General features: G+C 38.4%; 1 protein-coding gene across 5 annotated transcripts in view; it reads right to left on the bottom strand.

Moving 5' to 3' along the window:
* The window catches only part of PLCXD2 (phosphatidylinositol specific phospholipase C X domain containing 2), a 59,302-nt gene that overhangs the window by 21,737 nt on the left and 22,195 nt on the right, over positions 1-15,370 (bottom strand). For all 5 annotated transcript variants that reach the window (XR_010118632.1, XM_055259212.2, XM_055259208.2 and 2 more), the window contains exon 2: positions 3,711-4,171. Coding sequence is in view for 4 of the 5 variants with exons in the window: in XM_055259212.2 (XP_055115187.1) it covers positions 3,711-4,171 (461 nt within the window). In the remaining variant the exon portion in view is untranslated. The remainder of the gene's footprint in view (positions 1-3,710; positions 4,172-15,370) is intronic.

The following is a 15,370-nucleotide window of genomic DNA, read 5'->3' as shown; positions in this document are numbered from 1 at the left end:
GCCCAGCTAATTTTTGTATTTTTAGTAGAGATGGGGTTTCACCATGTTGGCCAGGCTGCTTTTGAACTCCTGACCTCACATGATAGGCCTCGGCCTCCCAAAGTGCTGGGATTACAGGCGTGAATCACCGTGCCCAGCCTGTTTAGCTTTCAAGAAGAAATGTGGCAGGAAAAACATGGGAAAGAAAGGAGCACAGGGGGATCTTAGGATTTAAACTGATGACACTCTCCCTTTTTCTGAGATATCATCACAGTCTCTTTCCTTCATACCTTTAGAAGTATTTGTAGTTGGATAATACAGTTAAATTAGCCCATGCTGAAAAAGCTATGATAGATCATCCCTCTACTGTTAGAAATTCACTGCCCACACTATTCTTTATTCCTGAAGATATCCCTTACTCCTGCAGATTTGTAAGCAGTTTAGTATGCAATATGTCAACCCATCTCAATCTTGGCTCTGTATAAAATTATATCTGTACTCAAATTTAACCTTACCGAATCCCCAAATTCCAAAGCTCTCCATCCCTTTCTCCCATTCTGCTAATTCTCTGAGATCTTCTGATTACAGGGGCTCATTAATAAAAGCAAAGTATTTCATTAGCCTAATATATACAACATCAGTTGTGAAAAACACCAATGTGCCTAAATACCCCTCAGAGACCATGAGAAGCTGTAGGAACTCTGGAAAGCCAGAAAGCCTTGTGACTGAATCCTGGTTCTCACTAACTAGGATTTTAAAATTTTCCCAGTTTTCTCTTGGGTGAGTTGCTTAGTGTCTCCATACCTCAGTTTCCTCATCTGTAAAATGGTGGCAATAACAAAGTACCCATCTCATGGTGTCACTGAGAGGATCAAATGAGTTAATCCATGTACCTAGCTCATTGTAAAGGTTCAATAAACATTAGTTGTTGTTACTATTATCTTATATTGTAAAAGAGAAATTCCACTGGGAAAAAGGTCTCTCTAAGTTAGACATGAACAGATATAAACTTACTTTTATGGGATAGAAGTGTGATAAATATTTAGCAAAATATTACTTACAAAAGTCTTAGGGAAGAAACTTGTTTAGATAGACTTTAGCAGATACTAAGAGTTAACTCATGAAGCCTCTATGGTGTCAAAGACATTTAGAACTTCTCAGGGTGTGCAAAAACAACTTGGTATTTCCAGTTATTCAGGCCAAGCCTGGGAATCATCCTTGAATCCTCATGTTCTTTCATACCCCAAATCGTATCCATTAGGAAACCCTGTCGGCTCTACCTTCTGACAGATGCAAAATCTGACCACTTGCCACTAACAGTCTCACTGGGTTCCTTACTTGTGCCTGATCCCCCTGCCCTGGTCTCTTCCTAGCACTGCAACCGGAGAGATCTTATTAAGACCTAAGTCAGGCCACAACATCCTGTGCCAGAACTCTCCTCGCTTAGAGTGAGTGAAGGCTAGCGTCTTTACAGGGGCTTCTAGGCTCCCATGATCACCAGTCACCTCTCTGACCTCCTCTCACTACTCTGTCGTCACCTGCTCTCCAGCCACACTGCATGCTCCTTTTCCTCAAAGATGGCAGGGACACTCCTGCTTTTGGGCCTCTGCACTGACTGTTTCTTCTGCCCCCAAATATGCATGTGATTAACCCCTTCAAATGTCATCTTTTCAAGGAAGGCTCTCCTGATCAACTTTTAAACATTTCAACCAATCCTCCAACCCACAGAATCCTGGTTCCCTCTTACCATGCTTGACCTTTTCGTTTTCCATAGCTCTTATCACTTTCTAACACTTTACGTGTGTGTGTGTGTGTGTGTGTGTGTGTATACACACACATATATGGAGAGAGAGAATAAGTATACATATATGTATATATGTGTGTCTGAGAATATACATATATGTATATATGTGACACACAGACACTTACACACACATATATGTATGTTTATTATCTCTATTATCTATGATCTATCTCCCTCAACCAGAATGACAGCTCCATTAGGGCAAGGTATCTTTGTCTGTTTTATTTGCTAATTTATCCCTAGTCCTTAGAGGTTACTTGGCACATACCTGGTGTTTAATAAATATTTTCAAGTGAATAACCTTTAAACTATTTTTTTTTTTCAAAATGTAAAACTTTATTTACAAAAATAGGCAACTGCCTGAATTTGGCTATAAGCCATATTTTGTCGACTTCTGAACTAAAACATAACATAAATGTGTTATTTTTCCACCTCTCACCTACTGCCTCATGTTTGCAGTTGGTGGTTATTGTTTTAACACAGTGCAAGTCCTTTCATTTACCTCTATTCAGCTTTATTTCGTTGGTTTGCCCATTCCTCTACCCTGCTGACATTTTCCTGAGCCCCGATTGTGCCACTGTCCAAAGTAACCCCTGTCTCTCTTAAGCTTGTGCCATCATCTGCCAATGATAAATGTGCCTTTTTATATATTTATCCAGGTAATTGATTAAAATTTTAAGCTGGAAAGACCTGAGCACAGAGCCTTAATTTTTGCGACAAGCAATGTCCCTCCTTGTAAATTCTGTATATTGTTCGGGACTCAGCCCAGTGCCACTTCTTCCAGGAAGCTATTCTTACAACTGCTCTCCCTTCCCAAGCCACCCTGTCCAGTCTGAGAGGGTGCCCTTTGAATGTAAGTCCATCCTACCTTCCACATACCTCTACCTTAGCACTACCACTGCCCTGGAATTATGCCTTCTCCGTTAGACTTTGTACTCTGTTCCAAATCATGGCACAGAGTAGGTGCTCAACAAATGTTGCTAGAATTAATGAATAAAGGAATGAATGAATGAATGAATGAATGAATGTGTGGTTTCATGTATGGGTCCTCCTTAGCTTCTTCCTTTCATCAAAAATTACTTTAAACTATTTTTAATTAAAAGCTCCTCCTTGAGTTAAAAAATATCTGCCTCTTAAAGATGTTTTGGTTAATGCATCTGCTGAGCAAGTGAGTAACTTTGAATGAAAGGTACATCTTTTTTTTTTTTTTTTTTTTTTTTTCCAGAGAGTGTAAATTAAACACTTCCCTGAAGCTCTTTTATCCTACTGTCATCCTCTAGGATCAGAGTGGAATATATCTGAGGCCCACATTCCTCTTCCTGAGCATGTCCCTCATGGTCCTAGGCTGGAAGGCTCTTCTCAACTTAAGCAGACTACGGAATGCTCTCCCAGGCTGCAGCCCCTTCAACAGGCTCTTCCTTCCTTAACTCTCTCTCCCTCTAAGACCCAAATACTTTTATAATATTAACACTCCTGAGATGAATCACTATGTTTCAGTCAGCTAATACTTTTCCTAATCGGTCAATACCTTGGCCAGGATTATCTGACATTGAGTTGAAGGCAAGATGGAACAGACTATCCCCGAGGTGAACCAGAAAGGTAAAAATGGACCTCGGGAAACAGAGAACAGTAATGACCTACTGGCCCAATTTTACAACTTTGCCTTGGTTGGTTCTGGCCAGGCCACTAACAGTCAATTAGATGTCAAACAGTTTGCTGGACAAGCTTTAAGTATTTGGCAGGTGTTAGCCCTAGCCCTTGAACCTATTCTAGAGCCCAGGAACTAGTTTGCATATGTTTAATATTCCAAACAATCCACTCTCCAGCCTAAGAGCCCTGGATTGAGTGATTTTACAGATGGCAATACAAGAAAAGCAGGAAGAGTTAAATTCTTGCTCTTGGAAGCTTATCTCTCCTTCCCTCCTACCTGGCAGTTCTTCTCCCACAGAGTTCGCAGCGTCAAACTTTCCACACTGCAGGCTGGGCACAGCTTGTTTCCAAAGGCCTCCTGGATCCGCAGAACCAGGCATTTGTGATGGGTCTCATCCATGGCATAGAAGTGGTTGAAATCCAGGAAGATAATCTCTTGGGGGTGCTGTGTAAGAAACGAGTCCATTTCCATCAGCCCATCCCAGACCTTGATGCCAAAAAGTCCATGGATGAAGTAGATCTCCTGGTCGGCATCCCCTGGTTTGGAAGACACACGCAGGTCAAAGTAGCGGATCCCAGCTTCCAGCTGTTCTCGAAATGTCAGGTTCTGAGTCACAGACCACTTCTTCATTAGCTTCTTCACCAAAGAGATCCTGGCGAGGCGTTTGATAGCTTGGGTTTGGTCAGGCCCAACTGGGGATTTTTCATCTACCCAGTAGCTGAATGAATCATGTGAGCCTGTACAAAGGAATAAAGGTGATGAAAGCAGATGAGATGGGAGCTGGGAAAAATAAGCCAATTGATGAGAAAACAACAAAAAAAATTAAGAACCAAATAACACACTAGAACTGCAAATGAATAGCAGCAAAATTTGCCAAGCTTGCTAGGAATAAAATAAACACATAGAACAGTAATGTAGCAGCTTGTTAAGCCTAGGGTAATACTATAGTTTTCATATATTTTGCTGGCATAAGATAAATTAATAAATAACCTTTTGCAAAGCTATTTAGAAACATGCTGAAAATAGGGGCTTTAAAATATTCATACAATTTGCTCCAGCAATTTCATTTCAGGAAAGCTATTCTGAGGAAATAAACTCTGACATTCAGGAAAACAAAGGTGTCTGCCAAAGAATATTCATAATAGAGACAAACTGGAGATAATGCTTAAGTGTCTCTTATAGAAGAATGCTTCATTGTGGTATATCCACTTTATTCATGCCACCATTGAAACAGAGGGTATGAAAACACTGTGTCTATCTCAACAATGCTGAGAAAGGGATTTAAATTCTAGGAAAGGCAGAATTTCAAGAAACTCAACTTGCTTTCTTTTTATGTTTTTAAAATATATTAAAAATTGTATATATTATTTTACTATTGTAAAAGTCTGAGTCAGTAGGAATGATTTATTGACAGATCAGCTAACCATTTTGATGGGCTCAACACAGTTTAGTTAGTATGTCCCTCTTTTTGAATTCGTACCTCAATGAGCCAAAACTGCTATTAAATGGTCCAAATGCACATTCTGTTCCTCTGTCTTAACAAAGGGATAGGATGAAATGTTTTGTAAATGTCTGTTATGCCTGTTTGGTCTATAGTGCAGATTAAGTCTGATGTTTCTTTGTTGATTTTCTTTCTAGATAATCCATCTGTCCAATGCTGAAGAAGTCTGCAACTATTATTCTATTGGAGTCCATTTAGCTCTAATAATATTTGCCTCATATATCTAGGTGCTCTGGTGTTAGGTGTATATATATTTACAATTGTTATATCCTCTTGCTGAACGGATCCGTTTATTATTATATAATGACCTTCTTTGTCCCTTTTTGTGTTTTTTTTTGTCTTAAAGTCTATTTTGTCTGATATAAGTATAGCTAATTTGCACACTTTAGGTTTCTGTTTGTGTGGAATATTTTTTCCCATCCCTCACTTTCAGTCCACGTGTGCCTTTACAGGTGAAGTGAGTTTTTTTGTGGGCAGTATATAGTTGTGTCTTGTTTTTGTTTGTTTGTTTGTTTTTTTGTTTTGATAAATCCATTCAGCCAGTCCATATCTTTTAATTGAGGAGTTTAAACCATTTACATTTAAGGCTATTATTGATAGATGAGGATTTACTCCTGGTCATTTTGTTAATTATTTTCTAATTACTTTGTATATTCTTTCTTCCTTTCTTCTTTTATTGTTTAACTTTACTATAAGAAAACATAGGAGAAATGCTTCAAGACATTGGTCTAGGCAAAGGTTTCATAGCTAAGACTTCAAACACACAGGCAACAAAAACGAAAATAGACAAATGGGACTATATTAAACTGAAAAGTATCTACACTAGCAAAGGAAACAATCAAGAGTGAAAAGACAACCTGTAGAATGGAAGAAAATATTTACAAACTATTAATCTTACAAAGGACTAATAGCCAGAATATACAAGGAATTCAAACAACTCAACAGCAAAAAAAGTAAATAATCAAATTAAAAAGATGACAAAAGAATTAAATAGACATTTCTCAAAAAGAAGACACACAGATGGGCGTGGTAGCTCATGACTGTGATTCCAGTACTTCAGGAGGCTGAGGCCGGTGGATCACTTGAGTCCAAAAGTTTGAGACCAGCCTAGGCAACATGTGTGAAACCCTATCTCTACAAAAAATACAGAAAAAGTAGCCAGTAGTGGTGGTGCACACCTGCAGTCCCAGCTACTCAGGAGGCTGAAGTGGGAGGATTGCTTGAGCCCAGGAGGTTGAGGCTGAAGTGAATGAACATCATACCACTGCACTCCAGCCTGGGTCAGAGTAAGACCCTGTCTCAAAAACAAAACAAAACAAAACAAAAGAAAACAAAACACCATATAAATAGCCAACAAACATAGGAAGCAATGCTCCATGTCACTAATCATCAAGGAAATGCAAATCAAAACCACAATGAGGTATCATCCCCGCCCAGTTACAATGGCAATTATAATAAAAAAAAAAGACAAAAAATAACAAATGCTGGTGAAGCTGTGGAGATGTATATAACTGTTGGTGGAAATGTCAAGTAGTACAGTCATTATGGAAGACAGTATGGGGATTGCTGAAAAAAACTAAACGTAGAACTACCATATAATCCAGCAACCCCATTAATAGGTATTTAACCAAAGGAAAGAAAATCTGTATATCAAAAGGATACCTGTACTCCCATGTTTACTGCAGCAGTATTCACAATAGTGAAGATATGAAATCAACCTAAATATTCATCAACCAATTAATGGATTAAAAAATATGGCATAAACACATATTGGAATACTATTCATCCATAAAAAAGAATGATATCCCGCCATTCACGGCAACATGAATAAGTCTGGGGACATTATGTTCAGCAAAGTAAGTCAGGCACAGAAAGATAAATATTACATACTGTCACTCTATGTGGGAACTCAAAAAAAGTTTGGAGTTCATGGAAGTAGAGAGTAGAACTGTGGGTATTAGAGACTGGGAAGTGTAGCAGAGCAGGTAGGATAGAGAGGTTGGGTAGCAGAAACAAAATTATGCTAGGACCGGGTGTGGTGGCTCATGCCTGTAATCCTAGTATTTTGGGAGGCTGAGGTGGGCAGATCACTTCAGGTCAGGAGTTTGAGACCAGCCTGGCCAATATGATGAAACCCTGTCTCTAACTAAAAAAAAATACAGAAATTAGCCAAGTGTGGTGGTGCATGCCTGTGGTCCCAGCAACTTGGGAGGCTGAGGCGTGAGCATTACTTGAACCCAGGAGGCAGAGGTTGCAGTGAGCTGAGATGGTGCCACTGCACTCCAGCCTGGGTGACGGCTAGACTCTGTTCTCAAAAAAAAAAAAAAAAAATTATGCTATATAGGAGGAATGAAGTCTGGTGTTTTGCAGCATTGTAGGATGAATATGATTGACTATAATTTATTGTATACTTTCAAAGAGCTAGAAGAGAGGATTTTGACTGTTCACAACACAAAGAAATGATAAATGTTTGAGGTGATGGTTATACCAATTACACTGATTTGATCATTATACATTGTATAATGTATTGAAATATTACTCTGTATCCCATAAATATGTGCAATTATTACTGTCAACTGAAAGTAAAAGGGCAGGGGGTGTGAGGAAGAAAGCATGAATCCCCCTAGACAGAGATTATCTTTTTATGAAGTATGAGTGACCACCATAGGCATATTCCTAATTACAGTGAGAAAATATTTCAATAGTAACTATTTCTAGGTGAAAATCATCTTTAGCAAATATCTTTCATTTTGGTTATTGGTTCTATCCAGTGTCAACCATTCTTATGTCTTTATCCACTAACTCATGTGGAAGCTAATTTGGTTAGTGCTGTGACTGGCTCTGAGGTGAGGGACTCCACACAGGTGGCTTCACTTTTCAAGTAAAATCTAGAAGGAAAATGCCTTTGCTTTGGCACTACTAACCTTGTTCTTAACCACTACGCCCCCATATTACCATCAGAATTCCTGTATTCATACTAGTTCACTGTCACCCATTTTCCATTTTTCTAAATTTTAGCATAGGTATTTCGCACATAATACAAAATTTTACAAAACACTACCATTTTATATTATTTCAATTTTCTTGAAAACAGATCATTCTGTGATGACTCAGTGTTTTGTTTCCTAAGAGATAAAGTGAAAAAGGAAAAATAAACATCAAATAATGCTTTTATGTAGCATCTGGAACATAAAGGCTATCCAGTAAGTATTAAGAAAAGACCTATTTATTCATTCTTAGGCAAATTGAATTTTGCAAGTGAGAAAATTACCAGCATATTTCAGGTAAGAAAAATTGCCATTACTAATAGAAATATGGAACAAGTCCCCCTGGATTTTCCACATTGGTTATCTCTGTTAATGAGGCTCCCTGGATACCTGCCTACTGCTCTGCTTCCTTTGGCTGTACAGCAAGAGGAAATTTTTATACCTCCTCATTGAGAGATTTATTATGAATACATTAGATATAGATGGTGAATAGCGAGTTCTCTCTTCTTTTTAAATTGCATTAACAGCCCAGCTGTTCAGGATTGAGTGTGTAATATAGTGCAAGGCACATACTGAACTTAATTCTTCCCTAGGCATTAGGGAATAGCCATTATCCAAGCGTGGAGGAGAGACAAATCCCCTCTGGTGTTCTCTTGTTGTTGAGCCCAGTTTCATCTCCAGAGGGAGATGTGCTAACAACCTCCAACACTTTTCTCTGTGTCTGAGGACTGTGCAGAAATGTGACAGCAATGGGACCCCAGGGATCATTTTGAATATACAGGGACATACATGGTACCCAGCCCATCCCACAGAAGAGGGAGAGCGTGTATATTTCCTAGGAACAGAGTCTCTTTTTACCTCTTTGTTCTCTTTTCGTTTTTCCAGCCCCACCTTATGCTTTCTGACATCCTGTGCCCAGCAACATCCCTGCATCCCTCCAACCCCCTTTACAGGACAGGACAGGACAGAACAATGAAGCAGAGTGCTGAATGTTTTATAGCACTTGCCCTATATACGCCTATAGCAGCCAAAGCCAACTGTCACTTATTAACCACTATCAATATTTTTCCTGTTCTACTTATTTCTTTTCCAGAAAGCTTTTGAGTCATATGGAGTGGGTGAAATAACATTTAACTGCCTAAGTGCAATAAATTATTTCTTTTTGGAAAAACAGGCTAACAATGTCCCCCCTTTCCTGCACATACAATATTTATAAACCATGTAATCTGCAAATAGTACTTACAAATAGAAAATCCTAATATTTTATAATCCAAATTCACTATCAAAGTTTGTTCCCTTATTACTCCCCTACAACTCGTGGAAATTATTTTATTCTTTAAAGACAGTGACTCTTCCCTTCTGTCTTGGAATGTATGAATAAAATTCAAGCATTTCTTCAGAAGAGAAGGAAAATACCCTGCACCACTGATCCTTGCCTTATTCTCTAAGACAATTGCTGCTTGGGAATTGGTAGGGATAGCAGTTCCATGCATTCTAGTTTGTTTTATGATAAGGTCAGCAAACAGCTTAGGACCTCATCCCACTGTAATTTCTGCTGCTAAAATCATCTTTGCTGCTACTACCTGGTGTTACCTACGCATCTTCACTCACCTCTCTCTATGGCTTCTTCATCTCTGTCTAAAATATATTTAAGTGGTACCCCTTTGTCTTAAAACAAAACAAAGTACTTTTCCTTACATGCCTTACTCCACACACGATTGTCTTCTCTTTCCTCCTTGCTGTCAAATTCTTGAAAGTGTAGGCCAGTCCTGCTGCCTTTGTCTGCTATGACATACTCACTTCTTTCCATCTGAGTCCACTTTCTCTCCTTCTGTTGCTACTCTAATTCAAATGGCCATATTCTTCTTGGTTTCTATGTGGGTTTGCCAAGTCAGCTTGTTTGTGGAACCTTTCATTCTCTTGTGCTCAGTGTATATTTCTGCACATTTCTGGGTGTTCCCATCCTTCCTTTACCTTCTGTCTGCTTTTTTGACTCCTCTTTATTGTCCCTAAATTTAAATGTTTTCCAAGGATCTGTTCTGTATTCACTTCCTCTGTCCACCTTCAGAGACTTCAGTCCCACTCCCCAGTTTACCACAGTATCATTATGCAGATGACACCAAAAGCTTCCTTTCTAGCCCAGACTCTTACAAGTTGCAAACTTACATTCCCACCTTCCTGCTATGGCCTGCCTCCAATGGCCTGCTCACACAACAAAGTACGTATTTTCAAAGTCTAGCTTCTCCTGCTGGCCCTCTCATCCCCACAAAGTGCCTCTCCTGAATTTCTGCCAGTAGTTACCCAGTCACTCAGACTTGAAATCTTGGATTCTATTTAAACTCTTCCCTCTGCCTCACCCTCTTCTTTAACCAGTTACCAAAACTTTACATTTGACCTTTGCAATATACATCAAACCTGTCTCTTTCATTAACCTTCAACTGCCACTGTTCTCATTGATATACTCATTGCCTGTCAAGTAGTACCAAAAACCACCCAAACAGAAACCCTAATTTGGGTCCTTTCACTCTAATTTGTTCATACTTAAAAGGTAGTTTTCTTAAGATACAGCTTTGATTATGACACATTCCTCCCACTTCCTGCCTTCCAAATAAAGCTCAAACTCAACACTGGGGGTTTAGAATTGTCTTCAATATGGTACCAATGCATTATTTCAGACTCATCTCTTACCAGACCCCTACATATAGCCTGGAAACTGTTGGTACGCAACATACACAGATAGGCAGGCCTCTTTCTGGACTCTGTTCACTTTTGCTGATACTCTGTAAAATATTTTCTCACCCCAAATATGTCTATATTTTCTCCCCAGCATTTATAACCCATATTGAGTAAGTTGCTTTTTCCATGTCTCAGTTTCCTCATCTGTCAAATGGGCCAATAGTACCTATTGTCACAAAATTATTGTGAATATTGAAATGTAAGCAAAGTGCTTTGAACAATATTGACACTTAGTAAGTGCTGAACTGTAATTATTGCCATTATTAGCCATTCTTAATTAGAAATCAGAGGGTGAAGGGCTGATTAACTGAAGCTTCTTGCCTTAAATACTGATGGTCTAGAAGATTTTATTTTCTGTACTTGATTCATTGTTGCTCTCTATCTTATTAGTTGACATGGAGATGAAAGCTTAGCCTCCACTCTGTTGACTATAGCCACCACCACTGTTTTGGTCCCAGTCTAAGTTTGTCATCACCCACATTGAAAATCTTAAAATTTAATTTCTGACTTTTTGATCACAAGTTCCTTTACTTCTGCCACGCTGCAACCGGACTTTTATATTCTGCCCCTACCCCCAACCCCCCTGCCCCACCCTACACAGTCTGAGAGCCCACAGCATTGGCTTTACTTCATCCTTCAGCTATATCCAAGATCATCCACTTGCCAGTTTTCACCTGCAGAATTATTAAACTATCTGAAAGCTGTTAGGAACCTGCTGAGGTACACTGTCTGTCTATACAGTCCTGAAATACACATACAAATATTAATATGACATTTTCTAACATACCTTTTTACTAACAACAGATGTTTTTCTCCTCTTCTCCAATATATTTCATTTATAGAGGAGAAGCAATATGATCTTCGGAAGTAATTGGCATCAAATACTAAATGACTGTTTTCAGACTTCTCTGGGCAGAGAATTTTACCGTCATCTAAAAACTATTCCATATATAGCAGTAAATATGGACATACAAGTCCCTCCTTAATGTTCTATATGCATAGGACTAATTTTAGCCCTTAGAAAGGTGAAGTTTTTTTCCTCCAGTTTCTAGAAATTGACTTTTCTCTAATCCTTTCATTGTCACAATTACTACCCCTGTTTCTTCCTATTTTCTTACACAGTCAACAGTCATTAACAATGTTTCTTTTTCCTTTCTGTATGCATACAAAAATCCTGAATCATGTAAGTGAAAGCACTTTATAATGTAAAGCAGTGATTTTCAACCTTAGATGCACATCAGAATCATTGGGAGGTGGCAGAGCAGGGGGCGCTTTTAAAAAACACCAGTGCCCATGAGCTCACCCCAAACCTTCTAAGTCAAAATCTCTCTGGGATGGAAGTTGACAAGCTTCTTGCTGATTCTAATGTATACCCAGGCTTGATACTTACAGCCACAAATGTAAGATTATAGTTTCCCAAAAAGTTCTCTGACTTCTGGGCATGGTCTGCTCTGGCTGGTCTTCTAGTACTTTCAAACCTTCAAATAATAATCTGGTGAAGTGCCTTTCCCATGTATTGGTAGATGCTTTCTTCATCACTCCTTTTGTTCTAAGATACACCCTGCCCTTTAACCAATTAAATAACCACAGCTTGTCTGTGAAGAAGAAAAATATTGGGAGGCCTTGGTTTCCTTATTATGCCTCCTAGTATGCGATTAGATTAGGTTACTTAAGGTTTACTAGGATCCTTGGGATGTGCGCTAGGTTACAGAGCTCAGAATAAAGTCCCTGTGGCAGCGAAGTCACAAGGGAAGAGAGAGATTTGAATGGGAAAAGGTTAGCAAGATTTTTACTCAGTGTTATAGTTATTGCCTCCTAGGTAGTGTTAGATTATTTGAGAGGTAAGGTATGAAAAAATGAGCTAGCTGGCCTTGTGAAGACCGGGCACAATCAGTTTCCTCTGGAACACAAATTACTGCTTGATTCTTTCTGAGGGTTGTCATTTGGGGATTAGAGATCTCAAATGAATGCATTCTAGTTTTTAAAGCACTTTCATTACCCATTTCTTGCAAATTGGAGTAGTTGCCATTTTCTGAGCTCAAATAAAAGAATTTAAAGCAAGCTTCTTGGGAAACTGGTTTCTAAATAAAACAAAAAGAATTCAAAACACACACTATGAAATGATACATTTCATTACAGTACAATGGCATTTCAGATTACTTGATGACCACACTTGTAGCCATGGAGGGAGGATTGAGACAAGAGTTAAGTGAAGCTTATAAGAAGATAGAGAGTAACTCCCAATTTGGAGAGGTGAGGATGGTGACCCCAAGTCAAAGAACTCCTGACTTCACATATTTAAGAAAACCTCCTGTTTTCACCTCCCTTAGGTCTTCCTGTCTCTAAGTCCTTCTAACTTTGAAGCCCATTAGTTCCTCCAGGTGTTTCACTGATCTCACTCTTCCCACCCCATGTGTATTGACACAATTCAGTGTATCTGTGCCTCTAGGCACTGACATCGAAAAAATTTGTTCTTAGGGGGTGAAAAATCTTATTCTTCTATGTACAAAGTACAGATATAGCTGAGTGTTATAATTTCACAGGGGAGGAAAGGGGGAAATAAGGAATAGAAACGCCTAAAAAGACTCCTTCGGGGAGTGATTATGAACAAAAGGCTGAGACAGACCACCACCCTAGACTGAGGTTCCTGGCTTGTCTGGGCTGAACCTCTGACCCTGTCTCTTTTTATCCTTAATTGGCCTGCCTCTCAATGCCTCCAGCAATGTTTTCCTCCCATCCATAAGGTGACCCAGTACTGGAAGGTTCTATTCCCATCCCCTGTCCCTAGAACACTAATGGGTTGGGAACCACTGAATTCCTTCTTTTCCAGTAATCTTTTAAAGTATTCTCACTTGCAATTTCCAGGAACACCAACAAATCATTTTTCTGTCTACGCAGTCCCAAAGGACTCAGACTTGCACTTTGTAAGACACTAGTTAAGAAAGAACTTCACAAATGGTGAGTCCTAACACCCAACTTAGTGAATTACCATAGCTCTGAATAAGCTAAATGGAGTGTCCCCGCAGTGGACAGGGGCACAGAGTCTGTTGCCAGGCTGCCTGAGTTCATAATCCTGGCTCTACTGCCTACTAGTTATGTGAATAAAATGCTGGGCCTCAGTTTCCTCATCTGCACAATGTGGACAACAGCAGTACTAACTTCATTGGTCTGTTGTGAAGACTAAATGAGTTAACTCAGGGAAACACCCAGAGGAGTCCTTGGCTAATAGAATGAGCTCAAACATGTTATTATTATTAATTATTAAGAAATTTGTGTCATCTTTTATTTGGATGATACTATCTGAGAAATAAATAATTCTGGTTTTTAAATAAAGCCATGAAACCTCAGTAAATATTTATATTTGAGGATCTGTCATGGCAGTTAACATTTAGGGCTAGGAAAAATGAAGTCTGTAGTTTAAGTCATTTATTTTAGGTTACACCCAAAATCAACATCAAAAGGAGTAAGTTTGGATCATAGTATTCTACAGTTGAAGTTCAAATTGGCACTAAAACTAAAATTATAAATTATTAATATCTCTAGTCTGCTCCTATGTCAGTACTTGGAAATAAATAAATACAGTGATTACATAATTTACAAGTATAAGAGAGAAAATTCTGAGGATGTTCTTAAACTTTTTATTTTTAATAACATAAAATTAGATGTCATCAAGTGATTTTTATGGAAAAACAAATCCAACCTGTTGCCAAAAATATGTTGAATGACAGATTTTTTGAGAGTGGAAGCCTATATAATCCATTATTTGAAATGGAAAAAACAGTAATGTCTTCCCAACCCATCAAAAAAACCCTATCAGTTTTCTCGAATATCAAATATCATTAATGTAATCATCCACAGATAATCTTTCCCTAATATAAACAGAAGAACCAGTAATATTTTCAGAAGTTTTTCTATATTTTTTTCTACAAATTGAAAATATCAATGCATAGTTCCCAGAGATGTAAGCATGGCCAAGTTTACGTTAGTTCATCTCTCTCAATAAGCTTTATCACCCATTTTTTCTTTTTAGGCCACTTGAGTGTGCTTGTTTTATTCAGAGGCTTTTTGCTTTTTTAGAAGACATTTTCACTCAATAATGTGGTAAGTTGAGAGCACTAATGCACAGCTCGAGCCTGCTGGGAGGGTAGCTGAACTACGGATGTAACACATTCTCCATCATTTTGACAAGGTGTACCTGCAACTTAAAATCACACGATGGGATTTTTTATTTAGGTAGTGAATTCCGGATAAAATAAATCTTATAAGTTACAGCAAATGTTTGGATAGCAAGAGTTTGGATGAAATATCTACAGAGGTGTTTGGAGCTAAGGTCCTCTCGGTTACCAAAGTACTTATGTGCATGTCTATGTGTATATGTTGGCACTAAAACTGGCCCATCTGAAATGAAATCCAGAAAATTCTCTTATTCAGTGGAAAAAAGGCCCACCTTTCATTTATTTGGAAATATGTTTACTAATATCAATAGAGAACTTCTAATAGATAATAATTATTCTCTAAAAATTCTTTTAAAGACAAATATTATTTGAGCTCATTTTTGAAAGAGTCATCTAAATTCCATGTAAGCTCCAAATTTTTATCAAGACCTAAATCATATTATTTCATGAAAACTAAGATGGTCTGGTCCATTGTAAGCTTGGGCTAAAAACATATACTGGATGTGCATGTATTTTCTATAACGAATAGTCAGAGTG

Source organism: Symphalangus syndactylus, chromosome 21, assembly GCF_028878055.3.
Source record: "Symphalangus syndactylus isolate Jambi chromosome 21, NHGRI_mSymSyn1-v2.1_pri, whole genome shotgun sequence".
Lineage (NCBI taxonomy): Eukaryota > Metazoa > Chordata > Mammalia > Primates > Hylobatidae > Symphalangus > Symphalangus syndactylus.
This window is presented reverse-complemented; position numbering and strand designations above follow the sequence as displayed.